The following is a 21,529-nucleotide window of genomic DNA, read 5'->3' on the forward strand; positions in this document are numbered from 1 at the left end:
CTGGCATGCTGCAGTACACAGGGTCACAAAGAGTTGGACACAACTGAGTGACTGAACTGAGCTGAACTATTTTAATTATATTGATAGTTAAATATAATAAATTTATGTATATCTTTGGTATATATTTACTAAATAGTTATATTTAAGACACATTGATGATCACTATGAATACAGACATTTAAAATACATGATCCTTTTCTTAAGGACCTTATGTTTAGGTCTTTAATCCATTTTGAGTTTATTTTGTAGCTGGGGATACATATTGATTATGCATTGATGCATATTGATTAAAACATGCATATTGATTAATGACAGCTCTAGTAGAGAGGTATGGAAAGTGTTGTTGAAAGTAAAAGAAAGGATTAGTTTTGCTACTATGAACTAATGGAAGAGCCATGGAGTGATTCACAGAAAAGGTGATAGTGGAACTGGATGTTTAATACAATATTTCATCACTTTGCTCTAATTAAAATATTAGATTTTTTAGGATTTAGTCACCATATTTACCTTGATAATTAGAAAACTTTCCTCTAGAAATGAGTTATTCCTAACTTTTATACCATGTTCTATGCTTTGAAATTTGGGGAATTTTAACCGTGATTTAATACAATATTTAAGAATCACAGAGGATGATGAAATCAGGATTAAGCACACCATTCAGAATGGCCATCATCAAATAATATACCAACAGTCATTGCTGGAGAGGAAGTGGACAAAAGGGAACTTTTCTGCATTGTTTGTGGGAATGTAAACTGATAGAGTCATTATGGAGAGTCCTTTAAAAACTAGGAATAATTATACCATATGACCTAGCAATCCCACTACTGAGCTTATACCCTGAAAGTCACAATTCTAAGTGGCACATGTACCCCAGTGTTCACTGCATCACTAGTTACAATAGCTAGGACATGGAAGCAATCTAGATGTCCATTGACAGATGAATGTTTAGAGAAGTTGTGGTACATGTGTACAATGGAATATTACTAAGCCATAAAAATGAATAAATTTGTTATATGGAAGCACAAAAGACCCTGAATAGCCCAAACAATCTTGAGAATGAAGAATGGAGCTTGAGGAATCAATCTTCCTGTCCTCAGACTATACTACAAGGTTAGTCATCAAGATGGTATGGTACTGGCGAAAAAAAAAAAACCAAAAAAACTAGAACTATATACCAATGGAACAAAGTAGAAAGCCCAAAGATAAACCTACACATCTCTGAGCACCTTGGCTTTGACAAAGGAGGCAAGAATATCCCATGGAGAAAAGACAGTCTCCTCCATAAACTGTGTTGGGAAAACTGGATAGCTATACATAAAAAAAAAAAAAAAAAAAGGGTGATGATGGCCTCATAGAATGAGTTTGGAAGTTTACCTTCCTCTGCAATTTTCTGGAAGAGTTTGAGTAGGATAGGTGTACATGTATGGCAAAACCAATACAATATTGCAAAGTAAAAATAATAATAATAATTTTTAAAAATTAAAAAAAAGAAATTAGAACACTTCCTAACACAATACACAAAAATAAATTCACAATGGATTAAAGACCTAAATGTAATGCCAGAAATTATAAAAATTTTCTTAGAGGAAAACTTAGAACACTCTTTGACACAGCCATAGAAAAATCTTTGACCTACCTCCTAGAGTAATGGAAATAAAAACAGAACTAAACAAATGGATCATTATTAAACTTAAATGCTTTTGCACAGCAAAGGAAACAATAAAGAAGATGAAAGATAATCCTCAGATTGGGATAAAATAATTGTAAATGAGATAGCTGACAAAAACTTAATCTCTAAAATATAGAAGAAGCTCATGCAACTCAAAATCAGAAAAACCATCCAATCAAAAATGGGCAGAAGACTAAAACAGACATTTCCCCAAAGAAGACATACAGATGGCTAATAAACACATGAAAAGATGCTCAACATCACTTATTATTAGAGAAAAGCAAATCAAAGCTACAATGAGGTATCACCTCACACCAGTCAGAAGGGCCATAATCAAAATATCTACAAATAATAAATGCTGGGAAGGATGTGGAGAAAAAGGAATCTCAACACACTGTTAAGAATGTAAATTAATACAGTCACCATGGAGAACAGTATGGAATTTTCTTTAAAAACTAGGAATAAAGCTACCATATGACCCAGTTATCCCACTACTCGATACATACCCTGACAAAACCATAACTTGAAAAGTCAACTGTACTCTGTTCATTGCGGTACTATTTACGGTAGCCAGGACATGGAAGCAACCTAGATGTCCTTTGACAGATGAATGGTAAAAAAGTTGTGATACATTTATACAATGGAGTGTTATTCATCTATAAAAAACAAATTTGAGCCACTTTTAGTGAGGTGGATAAACCTAGAACCTGTTACGCAGAGTGAAGTAGGTCAAAAAGAGAAAAACAAATATTGTATATTAATGCATATATATGGAATCTAGAAAACTGATACTGATGAACCTATTCCTAGGGCAGCAATAGAGATGCAGACATAGAGAACACACTTACGGACACAGAATGGGAAAGAGGCTGGGAAGAATTGAGATAGTAGCATTAAAATATATACATTACCATATGTAAAATAGATAGCCAGTGGGAATTCGCTATATGATTCAGGGAGCTCAAACTGATGCTCTAGGACAACCTAGAGGGATGGGATGAGGTGGAAGATGGAAGGGAAGATCAAGAGGGAAGTGACATATGTATAGTTGTAGTAGTAGCGTTTGTCACTTAGTCATGTCTGACTCTGTGCGACCTTGTAGACTGTAGCCCATCAGGCTTCTTTGTCCATGGGATTCTTCAGGCAAGAATACTGGAGTGGGTTGCCATTTCCTTCTCCAGGGGATCGTCCCAACCCAGGCATTGAACCCAGGTCTCCTGCATTGCAGGCAAATTCTTTACCACCTAAGCTACAGGAAAGCCCATGTGTATACCTATGGCTGATTCATGTTGACGTATGGCAGAAACCAACACAACATTATACAGCAACTTTCCTCCAATTAAAAAATAAATTTAAAAAAGAGTTACAACAGGATCTGGAAAGACTCTTAACAGTGTCCGCAAACTCTTTAATTGTAAGATTATGGAGGGGTTTCTGTGCTTCAATTTGTACTCTAGAATATAACCAATACTAATTCTTCCACTTAGGATATTTGTGAGGATTAAATGAAATAAAGTGTGTTAAGCAGTTGATGCTATTAATGGTAGAGAGTATGAATTCAAGAAGTGTTCAGTGTTAGAATTATTAAGAGTTAAGCATGGGATCCCAAAGAGCAGGACACAACTGAATGACTGAACTGAACTGAAGAATAGGCTAGACAATAAATTATAGATATATCAAACATGCTGCTGCTGCTAAGTTGCTTCAGTCGTGTCCGACTCTGTGCGACCCCATAGATGGCAGCCTACCAGGCTCCCCCGTCCCTGGGATTCTCCAGGCAAGGACACTGGAGTGGGTTGCCATTTCCTTCTCCAATGCATGAAAGTGAAAAGTGAAAGTGAAGTCGCTCAGTCGTGTCCGACTCCTAGCGACCCCATGGACTGCAGCCCACCAGGCTCCTCCGTCCATGGGATTTTCCAAGCAAGAGTACTGGAGTGGGTTGCCATTGCCTTCTCTGATATCAAACATAGTTATACCTTAAATTAACACAACATTGTAAATCAACTATACTTCAATTTAAAAAAAATTTTTAATACTAAGAAATGTGTGGAGTATTTTGGAAAAACTGCAGAGAATTACTTTCCAGTGAAGGTCTACTTGAAGGCTTGAGGAGATGAGAGTGTATTTGTAAAATGTCATTATTTGGAAATTTTCCAGGCAAAATAGTGACAATCCTATTTTTGTGGGGGATAATTATTTTATATTCTAGTTGTTTCTGGTTTTAATGATCATCTATGGTGATAATGTTGATCAACAAACAGCTCTAGATATTAGTATTTGACTCTGCTATGATTACACTCAGGTTTTCTAATTGTTTAATTACTGGTGCTTTGCTGATATATTTTCCAGCAACATTTGTGATCACAGGTAATATTTCTGTTTTGGTTCATTATCACACATTTGCATTTAATCTGTCTGATTGCTGCAGGTGGAAACAATAGGTGATGCATACTGTGTTGCTGCAGGGCTCCACAGAAAAAGCCTTTGCCATGCTAAACCCATTGCTCTGATGGCCCTGAAGATGATGGAACTTTCAGAAGAGGTGTTGACACCTGATGGAAGACCAATTCAGGTAAGCCTCTCAACAATTTTGTTTGAATAGTAATGCACCTGTAACTGAAGAAGGCAAGAAATTCCATTCTGAATTCTACTTACTATAGTTTACAGATCTAGATAAGCCAGTTGCTTAAGAAAGAGGGATTACTAGAGATAACTTACAAATCCAGGAAAGGAACAAATGAAATATGACCCACCCAGAATAGGAAAAAGTGTGAGGAAGACAAATTACCATGGGGGAAAAAAAGTTAAAGGATTAAACCTAGGAAGGAACCCACTGTTAGTGAACAGTTCACCCCCACTAAAGAAGGCTGACGATGAGAATTGGTCCTGAGAGATAATCCATAGAACAAGAAATAAGAAGCGAGAAATTGGAGGACCTGGACAACTTCCTGTGCATAGTGTACAGGTGTTCTTATGAAGCTCAGGGCTCAGGGTTACTTTTGAATTGTTTTTTGTTTCAGAGCTTGAACGTTGGAACCTTCAGACTTAAAAAAAAAAGCACAACATGAAAGTTGTGAGTTTAGTTTTATTTGAGGCAAAATGAGGACTGTAGACTGGAATATAGCACCTCAGATAGATCTGAGGAACTGCTCCAAATAGGGAGGGGCAAAGGTCAGTATATATGTGATTTTGGTGATGGGGGAATACATGCAATTGAGCACATATTTTTTGGCAGATGATTTCTGCTAGTCACAAGGAGCAATCATCACCATGAAGGAATTTAGTGCTTTTGTAGATATGATGAGATACAAGAATTGGGCTAATAAAATCAGCTCCTGAAAATATATAGCTATCTGAAGATCTGCCGGTCAGTTTTTCCCTGAGCACAGAGTGCTTCGTTTCTCCTCTCCACCCTGAACTCTTCAGAGAGTGTTGAAAATCAGCAGCTGCAGCAGCACATGATTCAGTCCTCATAGAGGTCGATGGCAAGTGCCCGTGGCAAGTGCCAACTTGTGGTTGACAAGCCCAAGATTGAGGAAACATCAAAAGCTGGAAAATGTAGTTTCCAGTGTATTGTACTCTTTTTGATGCTGATAGCTGTCTGCAGTTGGGATTTACATCTGAGAATGGATAAAGTCACCCAGCTATATTTCTGAAAGCACCTGATAGATCCCAGAAATACTTTTACTATGAATATGTATAAACCAAAATTTGTATTTGGCAAAGTAACCTTGAATTCAAGGCATCTCTTTAATAACAGTTCATCAATGATGGGTCAAAAAATACAGAAAACACCTCAAAATATGAATACATTTCTAGTTTGGCACTATGGCAAAGTAGATACCCTGAGTGACCCTTCTGAATAAAATTATTAAAATGTAGTGTTAAATAGCTTACAAATAGTAGCTTTTTGGAAACTACTAAGCATATTGCTGAACACACACACACACACACATATATATACACACACATATATATTATAGTTATATATATAAACAAAATTTAAGAGGTGAATTAAAGTGCTCTATCATTAGAAGTGATAACAGGACACTAGAAAACACTATCCCTCCACAAGGAAAGTCAACCTCAATTCACTCTTTAAAGAATTTCCACAGATAAAGTTCTCTGAAAAATGAATGCCTAATACTAAATACAAAGCAAAATAAAACAAAGGGGGAAAAAACACACACTCACATAGGAAAGCAAAGTGCTATGAGTAAGAACCAATAGAAACAGGAGATGAGAACAGACCTGGAATGTTGTCAGATATCAAAATTATTGTACATAATCTAAATGACATTACTTAGTATAATTAAAGAAATAAAAAGAAGCTTAAAAATCCAAGGCTGGAAAAGCTAGGTTTGAAAATGAACCAGAGAATTTCTAAGCAATCAACACTATACCAAAACAAACAAAAATAAAAAATCAAGCAAACCAAAACAAAAATACTCTCAGTAGATTAGTTTAGAAGCAGATTAGATACAGTTAAAGAAAATATACATAAATTTGTCCAGAGAATTAAAAATGGGGAAATATGAATAAAAGAATGTAAAATATATAGGAGACATAAGTTCAGTTGGAATTACCTGCACATGAAGATAATAGAGAAAATATTTTTGAAAATTTCTCTGGAATTATTGAAAGACACAAATCAGGTCTCAGACACAGTAATCTTAAAGAATTCTACAAAAGAGAAATCATGGGAATTCAAAGCTATATCTTTTTTTTACATTAATGTGTTTTTTTTACTTTTTAAATAAAAAGTATTTTAGTTTACTTTTAATGTTTTACTTCATTTGTACTTAATTTCATGATACATCTGCAATGTGTATAATGGGATATGTATATATTTTTTGAGATACAGTTGATTTGCAATATTTTCTTATTTTCAGGTATATAACATGATTCACAATTTTTACAGATTATGCTCCACTTATAGTTATTATAAGGTATTGGCTATATACCCTGTGCTGTACAATATATCCTTGCATGCTTGTGCGTGCTAAGTTGCTTCAGCCATGTCAGATTCTTTGCAACCCTATTGACCACAGCCCGCCAGGCTCTTCTGTCCATGGGATTCTCCAGACAAGAATACTGGAATGGGTTGCCATGCCCTCCTCCAGGGATCTTCCTGACCCTGGCTTAGAATCCATTTCTCTATGTCTCCTGCATTGGCATGTGGGTTCTTTACCACTAGCACCATCTGGGAAGCCCACTTTATATCCTTACAGCTTATTTAATACATAGTAATGTGTACTTCTTACTCCCCTATCCCTATTTTTCCCTTCCCTTCTTCCTTCTCCCCACAGGTAATCAATAGTTGTTTTTTTTTTTTTTCTATGTCTGTGAGTCTATTTCTTTTTTGTTATATTCACTAGTTTGTTTTAATTTTTAGATTTCACATTCAAGTAATAACATACAGTATTTGTATGACATTCCACTAAGTATAATATCCTCTGGGTCCATCCATTTTGTAGCAAATGGCAAAATTTTATTCATTTTTTTTATGTCTGAGTAGTATTCTGTAGTATATATATACCACAATCTGTTGATTGACCCTTAGAATATTTCCTTATCTTCATAATTGTAAATAATGCTGCTATGAACACTGAGGTGCACATATCCTTTCAAATAAGTGTTCTGGTTTTCTTTAGCTATATATAACCAGGAGTTGAAATGATGGGTCATATGATACTTCTATCTTTAATTTTTTGAGTAAGTTCCAAACTGTCTTACACAGTTGCTACACAAATTCACATTTCCATCAACAGTATACAACAGTCCTCTTTTCTCAACATCCTCACCATTTGTTATTGTGGTCTTTTTGATCAGAGCCATTCTGACCAGTATGAAGTGGTATCTCCCTGTGGTTCTAACTTGCATTTTTCCAATGACTAGGAATGTTGAACATTTTTTTCATATGCCTGATGGAAGTGTATCTGTTCAAGTTTTCTGCCCATTTTTAATTGAATTGTTTATTTTTTGACATTGAGTTGTATGAGCTGTTTATATATTTTGTTTATATATTTTATACATTAACTGCTTATCAATCATTATATTCAAATATTATATTATATTATATGCAAATATTTTCTTTCATTCAGTAGATTGTCTTTTCATTTTGTCCAAGGTTTCCTTTGCTATACAAAACACTTTAACAAAACTAGACATATCTTAGTGAGACTGCTTGCTCCTTGGAAGAAAATCTATGAAAACCTAGACAGCATATTAAAAGGCAGAGACATCACTTTATCGACAAAGGTCAGTAGTCAAAGCTATGGTTTTTCCATTAGTTATGTAGGGATGTGAGAGTTGGACCATAAAAAAAGCCTGAGCACTGAATTGATGCTTTCAAACTGTGGTGCTGGAGAAGACTCTTGAGTGTCCCTCAGACAGCAAGGAGATCAAGCCAGTCAATCCTAGCAGAGATCAACCCTGAATATCCATTGGAAGGACAGATGTTGAAACTGAAGCTCCAATACTTTGGCCACCTGATGCAAAGAGCCAACTCATCTGAAAAGACCCTGATGCTCAAAAAGACTGAGGGCAAGAGGAGAAGCAGGTGGTAGAAGATGAGAAGGTTGGATGGCATCACTGACTCAATGGACATGAGTTTGAGCAAGCTCTGGGAGATGGTGAAGGACAGGGAAGCCTGGTGAAAGGTTGCTGTTGAATCACGCGAATACACCGGGATTCTTGGCCCCTGGAGGAGAAGAATTCAATCCGGGGCCAGAGACGAGGCTTGATCACTCAGAGCTTTTATGTAATAAAGTTTTATTAAAGTATAAAGGAGATAGAGAAAGCTTCTGACATAGGCATCAGAAGGGGGCAGAAGAGTACCCCCCTGCTAGTCTTCAGCTGGATGTTATATAGTCACTAGCAGTCTGTTAATGAAAGAAAGGAATGTCTTAAAATTCAGAATGGCACCAGGCCCCTCACCCGTAAGATGCATTTTGGGATAATCTTGCCGCCAAATGGTTTATCCTGGGCCATAAAATGATTAACTTGAATCTTGAAGAAGGGCAGACCACCATACAAATAGTTTCATTTACATAGATTAGGGGAACAATATCCATACTGGTTTGTCAAGTAGGTTCTGGGCCAAGAGGCGAACCGACTTGGAGACAGAGTTTGGGGTAAAGGCATAGTACATTAGCATAGCTTAAGATGAACCTTTCCATAAGAAAAAGGCATTGGTTATCTCTAGGCTCGAGAATAGCTAACTTCAGGCGAAACCAGGTGTCATTATGGCAACACAGTATTTTAAGAGAAACCTCCCTTTAAATTTGTATAGAGAAGGAAAAAATATTGCTAGTTTGTTTCCTCCTGCCGCTTAAGAGAGATAAAAAATGTCTGACACTTGCAGGCTATTTCCTCCATTTGGAGACCCCTGGCCTTCCTGCCTGTTACCCTCTCACTGGTGTGCTACAGTTCATGGGGTCACAAAGAGTTAGGCACAACTGAGTGACTGAGCAACGATGAGACTGTAGTGCATGAGAGAAAAAGAGGACACGATAAAAGACAACAGTGACATTCATCAGTAGGGAAAAGATGGTCTATTCAATAAATGTTTGGGGGCCAATTTGTTATCCATGTTTAAAAAATATGTAATTGCATCCCTACTTCCTGTGTATGCACATAAGTCAATTACAGGTGGATTAAATATTATAGGCTGTAGTATACAATTATTAATTTATAATTAGGAATTTATAAACTCAGTGATTTATTTATTAAACTATAATTAACATACAACATGTCAGTTTAAGGTGTACTACATAATGATTTGACATTTGCATACAATATGATATAATTAGAAATTTGAATAAGAGTAGAGAACTTTTTGGAAACTAGGCAGGCCAAAAACTTTCAAACCATAAAAGAAAATATGGATAAATTTTACTACATTAAAACTAAAACCTTCCTGTTTGACAAAGAACACCTATAGAGAATGAAAAGTTAACCACAGCTAGGATAATTTTTTGCAATACATAAAAGTAATAAAATATCATTGGTTAATCTCATCAGCATTCACATTAGACATATTAATAACACTATAATGTAGCTTTCCTACATATGAGTTTGGCACAACTTTGAAGGTCTGACAGTGACTTTATTGCTGAGGAATTGGAGTAGCAGGAAGTCTCATACAAACCTGGTGGGAGTATAAATGGTATGATTTGCTTGGCATTAACTAGTAGAGTTTAACTTGTGCCTTTCTTACAACCCAGTAATCCCTCTCTCAAATGTTTGCTCAAAGAAAGTTGGTGTGCGTATGCAGGAGAAGTCACACACAATATTATTCACAATGATACTTTCATAAAGGCCCCAAAGAGTCTTGAGATAAATATCCATTTAAAAATAGAATGGATAAACGATGATACATTATACCTCGGTATACTATTACAGCAAGGAAAAAGAATGGCTTCAGCTACTGAACATCAACATGGATGGATGTCAAAAACATAATATTGTGCAAAGGAAGCAAGTGATGGAAGAATCATCATCGTTCAGTCACTCTGTCATGTCCGACTCTTTGTGACTCCATTGACTGCAGCACACCAGGCTTCTCTGTCCTTCACCATCTCCCAGAGTTTGCTCAAACTCTTGTCCATTGAGTCAATGATGCCATCCAACCTCTCAGCCTCTGTCATCCCCTTCTCCTCCTGCCTTCAATCTTTCCCAGCATCAGGGTCTTTTCAAACGAGTCAGCTCTTCGCATCAGGTGGCCAAAGTACTGGAGCTTCAGCTTTAGCATCAGTCCTTCCAATGAATATTCAGGGTTGATTTCCTCCAGGACTGACAGGTTTTGATCTCCTTGCTGACAAGGGATTCTGAAGAGTCTTCTCCAACACTACAGTTTAGAAAGCATCAATTCTTTGGCACTTAGCTTTTTTGATTGTCCAGCTCTCACATCCTTACATGACTACTGGAAAAATCATAGCTTTGACTATATAGATCTTTGTCAGCAAAGCAATGTCTCTGTCTTTTACTACACTGTCTAGGTTTGGCATAGCTTTTCTTCCAAGGAGCAGTCGTCTTTTAATTTCATGGTTGCAGTCACTGTCCACAGTGATTTTGGAGCCCAAGAAAATAAAGTCTCTCACTGTTTCCATTGTTTCCCCATCTATTTGCCATGAAGTGGTGGGATCAGATACCATGATCTTCATTTTTTGAATGTTGAGTTTTTAACCAGCTTTTTCAGTCTCACCTTCAAGAGACTCTTTAATTCCTCTTTGCTTTCTGCCATAAGAGTGGTGTAATCTGCATATCTGAGGTTATTGATATTTCTCCCCACAATCTCAGTGGCTCAGACGGTTGCAAGAATGCCCTGCAATGTGGAAGACTTGGGTTCGATCTCTGGGTTGGGAAGATCCCCTGGAGGAGGGCATGGCAACCCATTCCAGTATTCTTGTCTGGAGACTCCCCATGGACAGAGGAGCCTGGCAGGCTACAGTCCATGGGGCTGCAAAGAGTCAGAAATGACTGAGCGGCTAAGCACAGCATACAGCACATAGCAATCTTGATTCCAGCTTATGCTTCATCCAGCCCCGTATTTCTCATGATGTACTCTACATAGAGGAGAAGGGGACAACAGAGGATGAGATGGTTGGATGGCATCGCCAACTCAATGGACATGAGTTTGTGTAAACTCCAGGAGTTAGTGATGGACAGGGAGGCCTGGCGTGATGCAATCCATGGGGTCGCAAAGAGTCGGATATGACTGAGCAACTAAACTGAACTGAACTGAACTCAACATAGAAGTGAAATAAGCAGGGTGACAATATACAGTCTTGACATACTCCTTTCCCAATTTGGAACCAGTTTTTTGTTCCAAGTCCGGTTCTAACTGTTGCTTCTTGACCTGCATACAGGTTTTGCAAGAGGCAGATAAGATGGTCTGGTGTACCCCTGTCTTTAAGAATTTTCCAGTTTGTTGTGATCTACACCCTCAAAGGCTTTAGCATAGTTAATGAAGCAAAAGTAAATGTTTTTCTGGAATTCTCTTTCTTTATGATCCAACAGATGTTGGCAATTTGATTTCTGGTTAAATGCTATGGTATTGTTTATAGTATTATAAACAATGCTATAGTATTATTTTATTGAATTAAAATTAGAAACTAGAAAGATGAAAAATATGTTATTTTGAAATACCTTGATGGAGAAAGTAGAAAGTGAGAAGTGACTAATACAAAATTCAAGATGTTGCTTATCTTCTAGGAAAAGAAATACAGTGATTGGATGAAGGAGCATGCAATAAAGAAGATTAATATAGAGATTATAGCAAAATTATTAATTTTATTACTATGCTTAATGTGTGGGGCTTCCCTGGTGGCTCAGCAATAAAGAATCCACCTGCAATGCAGAAGCCGCACAAGCCGCAGTTTCAATCTCTGGGTTAGGAAGATTCCCTGGAGGAGGAAATGGCAGCCCACTACAGTATTCTTGCTTGGAGAATCCCATGGACAGAGGAGCCTGGCAGGCTACAGTCCATAGGGTTGCAAAGAGTCGGACACGACTAAAGTGACTTAGCATAACACACGCTAAATGTGTACATGTATGTTTACATTTGAAATTTTTTAAATGTGGAGAAATGGTTTTCAAACCACTCCCAACAATGGTGAAAACAGAAAAGCATGGAGCAATAATTTTTTTTAAATCTAAGTTTAAGTTCCCTCAACGTAATTATTGAAGTATTTACACGTGTGACTGACACTCCTACCACTGCCAGGAAAACAAACAAAAAAGAGGAATGATGTCTCAAATGTGAAGCAAATGGCAAAAATACACAATCCAGATTGAACTGATATCACATCTTACATTTTCAAGGCTACCAGCTCAGCAAATTTATCATTTGGGATTGTTTTTCTATGTTGGGTTTTCTTTTATAGGAGATATAATGTTTATATTGATGCAGCATTGTCAAAGCAAACTTAAATTACTATAGAACCAAACCAAAGGAATAGAGTTTTACAGTGTGCTCATCCATATTTTCTTTTTGGGGATGTGAAACTGGTCTGACTATGAATTACTTTATCAAATCAGAAGAGGGCATGCCAATAATGGTTTAATAAGGATTCAAACAGAGAATTCAAAATATTAAAATCCCCTTAATCATTTTGAAATCATTTAGTGACATTTCAGGGAGCTCCAAGGAGCTCTAGTCCTTTATGTCTCAGCACAGAAAGAATTCAGCAAGAGGTAAAGTGATAGATAAGAAGTTATTTATTAGAATAGGATGTTTGTGATGTTTACAAGTGGAGGATGAGAGGGTGCACCTGAGAACCTGGGCTACAGTTTTAGAATCGAAGGGAAAGTGGGGAAGGAGAAAAGACCACTTTTTTCTTTATTCTTAAGTAGATAGATGTCACACTTTTATCATCAACTCCACCAGTTTCTTGGCCCTAGATGGTCAAGCCTGAACTATCATGGAACTATGGAAAAAATATTTTAAGTCTCAGTACAATAAGAATCTTTACTTTGAAATATTACCTTTCCATAAAGTCTTGTTTCTTATGTGTGCAGAGAGCATATCCTAGGGGTCATTAACTACTGAGCTCTGTAGGCAGAATGTGGGTTTTGTGTCACATTACTTTATTGTTCTGGGTCATGTCTCTTGCGTCTGCTGAATGCTTTGTTGCTAAGCAAGCTTGCTTGGTTTTGTGGTTAAACAAAGCTGCTTTCTTAAGTAAAGCTCAACTTACAGGAGTCTCCCATACTTTTTCCCTTTACTTATAGTTCCCTAGTGAGATTACCCTACTTTGTCTCTTTATTCTGTCCCTCTCAATTTTAGCTTCATTACTAATTTATATTATTTGCAAAGTTTAGAGTTGCTTTTTGTCATTTTTATTTGATTTTGATTTGGCTACTAACTTGTTTCCATGGGCATGTTTCTAAACTTATTGGAAGAATCTTTCATTAAACAAGTTTGATTGTTACAGTAGCTTATATGTGATCAGTTGACTGTTTATTTCAAACTATCTAAGTTTTTAGGCTTTATAAATTTAAGTTATTTGAGTTGCAATACTTGCTCAAGACAAAGGAAAATTCCCCAAGTCTCTCAAATTTTGAAAAAACAAATTACAAATTTTATATGGTTTTACACACCATTGAGGCACCTATCATGATAGGAAATAGGAACTTGAATTATCAATTATAATTGCTTGCAAATGTTTTGTTATGTCCTTGAATCAATAAGTGTAAAATTGATTGGCTAAAATTCTAATTTTAAATATTACCAGAGAATATACTATTTTACTTATTCAGTTTATAATACTCAAATTATCTTTTCTATAAGCACTCTGTAAATATTTTATAAGTCTGTTAAAGATGCAGATCAAAAGAAACACAACAGTGAACATTAGAAGGGTCATCAAAAGAGATTGTAATCAGGATTTTGGAGATCCAAGCCATTTTCCCAGAACAGTTCCCAAATCAGAAAGAGGGTTATGGGTTATGTAAGGCCTCAATTTTTTGTGTGTGCATATGTTTTAACATTTGAGATACATTAATAGATTCATCTGGAATGAAAGAGAAACATTTTGTTTTGATGATAGCACAGGTCTCTCCCTAAGAAGCTGTAATGATGTCCAAGACCATCCTCTTTTATAGAACAGCTTTTCTCATTAGAGACATTTCATCATTTAGAGGGATTTGGCATTATTTCTATCATGGAAGGCTCCTTGAATAAATTTTGTTAGAGCCTCAATGTGAACTACATTTTCAAAACCTAGTCCTGGCATAAGGATGTTGGCTAAATGATCGTACTATTGAATGACAGACCAAGTCCATCTAGCACACATCATAAGGAGGTTGACTGGAGAGTGACTCAAAGAAGTTAACATATGTCCTTGGGCCCAAGAGAATCCTAGAGTGTGTTTTAAACCTCCTTTCCCAGTTTGTTTTAAACCATTCATTATCTTTTAGAACTGTGATGTGGTGACAGTCATCCCTAGGTAACCATCCCATATTTCTAGTAAAATATTCTTTGTTTATCCAAGAGTGATCTTTCTGCTCCCGGCGAAAAAGAGTTCTATCATTTAGTCTACCATATCCTGTAATGAGCCAAATAAACCTGTCCAAAATTTGGAATATATTTCCAGCCCATAGACTTTTGGTTTTGTCTTTAACTTTAGGGTAGGCTTTCCAGTGAGCCTGAGAAACTGTCTTACTATATGAAAATTGCATAGAATGTCCAGGATTTTATATGGTGGAAGCTACAGGCCAGGAAAAGTGATCCCATAAAGTGATGGATTTTCTCTTGGAGGATCATACTAGCATTTTTTTCTTCTAAAATTAAATGTCTTAAAACTAACCAATCAGCATGCTGGAGTTGGGAGACCCACCATGGCAATCCAGAGCTGCTGGAAAGGGGAAGTTGACCACATATTCAGCAGTTAGAGTTATCAGTAAAATCTGCATAAGACTTAGCCCAAAGTAGGAAAACATTTGAACTCTCTTCAGCTTTTATGGAAGCAACATTGTGAACTAAGCTAATAATCATATACCATCTTATAATTTTTATTTATTTATTTTTTAAATGGAAATTTTAACTAAGTATTTATCTGTTTTGGAGGCTGTAGAGTGGGATTTTTCGATGTTTTTCCAGCAAATGTGACACCTCAATATCTAGAGGAGAGGTATAAATAAAACAAGGAGTAAGTAAATCACTTATCCATGTAGGTTCCCTAGATAGGATCAGCATATCCCATCTATGATTGCCTTTTAAACAGAAACTTAAGATCGTTAACAGGTTTATAAGAATAAGTGCGCTCATTTTGGTTGGTTGAGTTATAGGGTTTAACTCTAGAGAGGTGGACCAAGAAGAATATCCCTCTATTATTTATTGCAGTGGGATTTGTTAATATAACTTTTTATTTTTATTTTTTTTAGTTTTTTAATTGAAGGATAATTGCTTTACAGAATTTTGTGGTTTTCTGTCATTCATCAACAAGAATCAGCCATAGGTACAACTCCTATTGTACCTCTCCATCCCACCCTTTAGCCTGTCACAGAGCCCCTGTTTGAGTTCTCTGAGTCGTATAGCAAATTCCCATTGGCTATCTATTTTACATGTGGTATTTTAAGTTTCTATGTTACTCTCTCCATACAGCTCCCCTTCTCCCTCCTTTCCTACCCCCATGTCCATAGGTTTGTTCTCTGTATCTGTTTCTCCATTGCTGCCCTGAAAATAAATTCATCAGTGCCATCTCTTTAGATTCCATGTATATGTGTCAGTATATGGTATTTATATTTCTCTTTCTGACTTACTTCACTCTGTATAATAGGCTCTACTTTCATCCACCTCATTAGAACAGATTGAAATGTGTTCCTTTTTATGGATCAGTAGTATTCCATTGTAAATATGTACATATATACACAGTTTCCTTATCCATTCATCTGTCAATGGACATATAAGTTGCTTCCATGTTCTAGCTATTGTAAATAGTGCTTCAGTGAACATTGGGGTACATGTCTTTCAATTTTGGATTCCTTAGGCTATATGCCTAGGAGTGGGATTGCTGGGTCACATGGTGGTTTTATTCCTAGCTTTTTAAGGAATCTCCATGCTGTCTTTCATAGTGGCTGTATCAGTTTCCATTCACACCAGCAATGCAAGTATTCCCTTTTCTCCACACCCTCTCCTCATTTATTGTTTGTAGACTTTTTGAGGATGGCCATTCTGACTGGTGTGAGGTGGTATCTCAATGTAGTTTTGATTTTCATTCTAAAAACGAGTGATGTTGAACATCTTTTCATGTGCTTGTTAGCCATTTGTATGTCTACTTTCGAGAAATGTCTTTTCAGGTTCGTTTCCTACTTTTTCGTTGGATTGTTTGCTTTTCTGGTATTTAGTTGTATGAACTGTTTGTATATTTTGGAAATTATTTGTCAGTTGTTTCCTTTGTTATTATTTCCTCCCATTCTGAGGCTTGTCTTTTCACTTTGTTTGTAGTTTCTTCTGCTGTGGAACACTTTTAAGTTTAATTATTTTTGTTTTTATTTCCACTACTCTAGGAGGTGGGTCATAGAAAATCTTTCTGTGATTTGTCATCAAATGTTCTGCATATGTTCTCTTCTAAGAGATAGTCTCTGGACAGAGGATGAGATGGTTGGGTGGCATCACCGACTCAATGGGCATGAGTTTGAGTAAACTCCAGAGGTTGGCAATGGACAGGGAGGCCTGACGTGCTGCAGTCCATGGGGTTACGAGGAGTTGGACATGCCTGAGTGACTGAACTGAACTGAACTGATCTTACATTTAAGTCTTTAATCTATTTTGAGTTTATCTTTGTGTTTGGTGTTAGGTAGTGATCTAATTTTATTCTTTTGCACATAGCTGTCCAGTTTTTCCAGAACCATTTGTTGAAGACACTGTCTTTGCCCCACTGTATATTCTTGCCTCTTTTGTCAAAAATAAGGTACCCATCTCTGCATGGGTTTATCTCTGGGTTCTCTATCTTTTTCCATTGGTCTATATTTCTGTTTTTGTGCCAGTACCATACTGTCTTGATGACTGTAGCTTTGTAGTATTGTCTTAAGTCAGGAAGGTTGATTCCTCCAGCTCCATTCTTTCTCAAGACTGCTTTGGCTATTCGGTGTCTTTTGTGTTTCCATATGAATTGTGAAATTTTTTGTTCTAGTTCTGTGAAAAAATGAACTTGGTAATTTGATACAGATCTCACTGAATCTGTAGATTGCATTTGGTAGTATAGTCATTTTCACAATATTGATTCTTCCTACCCAGGAACATGGAATATCTCTCCATCTGTTTACATCATCTTGGATTTCTTTCATCAGTGTCTTATAGCTTTCTATATACAGGTCTTTTGTCTCCTTAGGTAGGTTTATTCTTTTTGTTGCAGTGGTGAATGGTATTGATTCCTTAATTCCTCTTTCTGATTCTTCATTGCTGGTATATAGGAATGCAAGTGATTTTTGTGTATTGACCTTGTATCCTACGACTTTGCTGAATTCAGTGATTAGCTCTAGTAATTTTTTGATAGTTTCTTTGGGATTTTATATGTATAGTATCATGTCATCTTTAAACAGTGAGGGTTTTACTTCTTGTTTTCTGATCTGGATTTCTTTTATTTCTTTTTCTTCTCTAATTGCCATAGCTAGGACTTCCAAAATTATGTTGAATAATAGTGGTGAGAGTGGACACCCTTGTCTTGCTCCTGATCTTAGGGAGAATGCTTTCAGTTTTTCACCATTAAGAATAATGTTTTCTGTAGGCTTATCATATATGGCCTTTACTATAGTGAGGTAGGTTGCTTCTTTGCCCATTTTTTGAAGCACTTTTATCATAAATGGGTGCTGAATTTTGTCAAAGGCTTTTTCTGCATCTGTTGAGATGATCATGTGGTTTTTATCTTTCAATTTGTTGATACGGTGTATCACATTGATTGCTTTGCATATATTGAAGAATCCTTGCATCCCTGGAATAAACCTGACTTGATCATGGTGTATCAGCTTTTTAATGTGTTGTTGAATTCTGTTTGCTAAAATTCTGTTGAGGATTTTTGCATTTATGTTCATCAGTGATATTGGCATGTAATTTTCTTTTTTCATATTGTCTTTGCCTGGTTTTGGTATAAGGGTGATTGTGGCCTCGTAGAATGAGTTTGAAAGTGTTCCTTCCTTTGCAACTTTTTGGAAGAGTTTCAGAAAAATAGGCATTAAGTCTTCTCTAAATGTCTGATAGAATTCCCCAGTGAAGCTGGGCTTTTATTTTTGGGGAGTTTTTTTTTTTTTAATTATTTATTTTAAATGGAGGCTAATTACTTTATAATATTGTAGTGGTTTTTGCCATATGGTGACATGAATCAGCCATGGGTGTACACGTGTCCCCCATCCTGAACCCCTTCCCACCTCCCTCCCCATCCCATCTCTCAGGGATGTCTCAGCACACTGGCATTGAGTGCCCTATTTCAAGCATCAAATTGGGACTGGTGATCTATTTCACATATGGAAATATATATGTTTCATTACTATTCTCTCAAATCATCCCATTCTCACCTTCTCCCACAGAGTCCAAAAGTCTTTTCTTTATATCTGTCTCTCTTTTGCTGTCCTGCATATATGGACATTGTTACCATCTTTCTAAATTCCATATATATGCATTAATATACTATATTGGTTGGGAGAAGGCAATGGCAGCCCACTCCAGTACTCTTGCCTGGAAAATCCCAGGGACAGAGGAGCCTGGTAGGCTGCAGTCCATGGAGTCACTAAGAGTTGGACACGACTGAGCGACTTCACTTTCACTTTTCACTTTGCTGCATTGGAGAAGGAAATGGCAACCCACTCCAGTACTCTTGCCTGGAGAATCCCAGGGGCAGGAGAGCCTGGTGGGCTGCTGTCTATGGGGTCGCACAGAATCGGACACGACTGAAGCAACTTAGCATGCATGCATGCATACTATATTGGTGTTATTCATTCTGACTTACTTCACTCTGTAAAATAGGCTCCAGTTTCATCCATCTCATTAGAACTGATTCAAATGTGTCTTTTTAATAGCTGAGTGATATTCCATTGTGTATATGTACCACAGCTTTCTTATCCATTCATCTGCCAATGAACCTCTAGGTTGCTTTGCAATGAATGTTGACATACATATGTCTCTTTCAGTTCTGGTTTCCTTGGTGTGTATGCCCAGCAGTGGGATTGCTGGGTTGTATGGCAGTTCTGTTTCCACTTTTTTAAGGAATCTCCACACTGTTCTCCAGTTTGCATTCCCACCAACAGTGTACGAGGGTTTCCTTTTCTCTGCACAATCTCCAGCACTTATTGTTCATAGACTTTTTGAGAGCAGCCATTCTGACTGGCGTGAGTTGGTACCTCATTCTGGTACATTTTGATTTGCAGTTCTCTGATAATGAGTGATGTTGAGCATCTTTTCATGTGTTTGTTAGCCATCTTTATGTCTTCTCTGGAGAAATATCTGTTTAGGTCTTTGGCCCATTTTTTGATTGGGTTTTTTATTTTTCTGGAATTGAGCTGGAGGATCTGCTTGTATATTTTTTTAGATTAATTCTTTGTCAGTTGCTTTGTTTGCTATTATTTTCTCCCATTCTGAAGGCTGTCTTTTCACCTTGCTTATAATTTCCTTCGTTGTGCAAAAGGTTTTAAGTTTAATTATGTCCCATTTGTTTATTTTTGCTTTTATTTCAATTACTCTGGGAGGTGGGTCATAGAGCATCCTGCTGTGATTTATGTCAGAGAGTGTTTTGCCTATGTTTTCCTCTAGGAGTTTTATAGTTTCTGGTGTTACATTTAGATCTTTAATTCATTTTGAGTTTCTTTGTGTGTGGTGTTAGAAAGTGTTCTAGTTTCATTCTTTTAAAGTGGTTGACCAGTTTTCCCACCACCACTTGTTAAAGACATTGTCTCTTCTCCATTGTATATTCTTGCCTCCTTTGTCAAAGATAAGGTGTGCTTAGGTGCATGGACATATCTCTGGGCTTTCTGTTTTGTTCCATTGATCTATATTTCTTTCTTTGCACCAGTACCATACTGTCTTGATGGCTGTAGCTTTGTTGTATATCTGATGTCAGGCAGGTTGATTCCTCCAGTTCCATTCTTCTTTCTCAACATTGCTTTGGCTATTCAAGGTTTTTTGTATTTCCATACAAACTGTGAAATAATTTGTTCTATTTCTCTGAAAAATACTATTGGTAGCTTGAAAGGGACTGTGTTGAATCTATAGATTGCTTTAGGTAATATACTCATTTTCACTATATTGATTCTTCTGATTCATGAACATGGTATATTTCTCCATCTATTTGTGTCATCTTTGATTTCTTTCATTAATGTTTTATAGTTTTCTATATGTAGGTCTTTTGTTTCTTTAGGTAGATGTATTCCTAAGTGTTTGATTCTTTTCGTCACAAGGGTGAATGAAATTGTTTCCTTAATTTCTCTTTCTGTTATCTAACTGTTAGTGTATAGGAATGCAAGGCATTTCTGTGTGTTAATTTTATATCATGCAACTTTAGTGTATTCATTGATTAGCTCTAGTAATTTTCTGGTTGTGTCTTTAGGGTTTTCTATGTAGAGGATCATGTCATCTGCAAACAGTGAGGGTTTTACTTCTTTTTTTCCAGTCTGGATTCCTTTTATTTCTTTTTCTTCTCTGATTGCTGTGGCTAAAACTTCCAAAACTCTGTTGAATAGTAGTGGTGAGAATGGGCACCTTTTCTTGTTCCTGACTTTCAGTTCAGTTCATTTCTATTGCTCAGTCGTGTCCGACTCCTTGAGACCTCATGAGCCACAGCACGCCAGAAATCCCTGTCCATCACCAACTCCCAGAGTCCACCCAAACCCATGTCCATCGAGTCAGTAATGCCATCCAACCAAGGGATTATTTCCTTAAGTAAATTTTTTGTTACTTTTGAAGCCCACTCAGTTCATATAGGGAATGCCTTTATGCAACTTGTAAATGTGTCTACCATCAATAACAAATATTTATATCCTTGGGACCTGGGCATTTGAGTGGAATCAATCTGCCAATCCTCTCCTAGATAGCTTCCTCCGTGTTGAACAGGTTTAACTAATACAGGGGGAAGTGGCAAAGTTTTAGGGTTATTTTGTAAGTATGTGTCACATGATTTGGTGATCTGTGCCACCACAGTCTTCATTTCCCTTCCCATAAACAAATATATTAACAAATTCCAAAAACTTCATATTCATAATGGAAAGTTTTGTGTAAAGCCTTAATTAGTTTTTACTGTTGGACTTGTGGAATCACAGTCCTTTTATTTTGGAGAAGGAAATGGCAACCCACTCCAGTACTCTTGCCTAGAAAATCCCATGGACAGAGGATCCTGGTGTCCATGGGGTCTCAAAGAGTCAGACACA

General features: G+C 36.8%; 1 protein-coding gene across 2 annotated transcripts in view; it reads left to right on the top strand.

Moving 5' to 3' along the window:
* Positions 1–21,529, top strand: part of GUCY1A2 (guanylate cyclase 1 soluble subunit alpha 2) — a 600,412-nt gene that overhangs the window by 428,340 nt on the left and 150,543 nt on the right. For both annotated transcript variants that reach the window (XM_061440208.1, XM_061440207.1), the window contains one exon: positions 4,098–4,241. In XM_061440208.1, the coding sequence (XP_061296192.1) occupies positions 4,098–4,241 (144 nt within the window). The remainder of the gene's footprint in view (positions 1–4,097; positions 4,242–21,529) is intronic.

This window comes from Bos javanicus, chromosome 15 (genome assembly GCF_032452875.1).
Source record: "Bos javanicus breed banteng chromosome 15, ARS-OSU_banteng_1.0, whole genome shotgun sequence".
NCBI classification, from domain to species: Eukaryota; Metazoa; Chordata; class Mammalia; order Artiodactyla; family Bovidae; genus Bos; species Bos javanicus.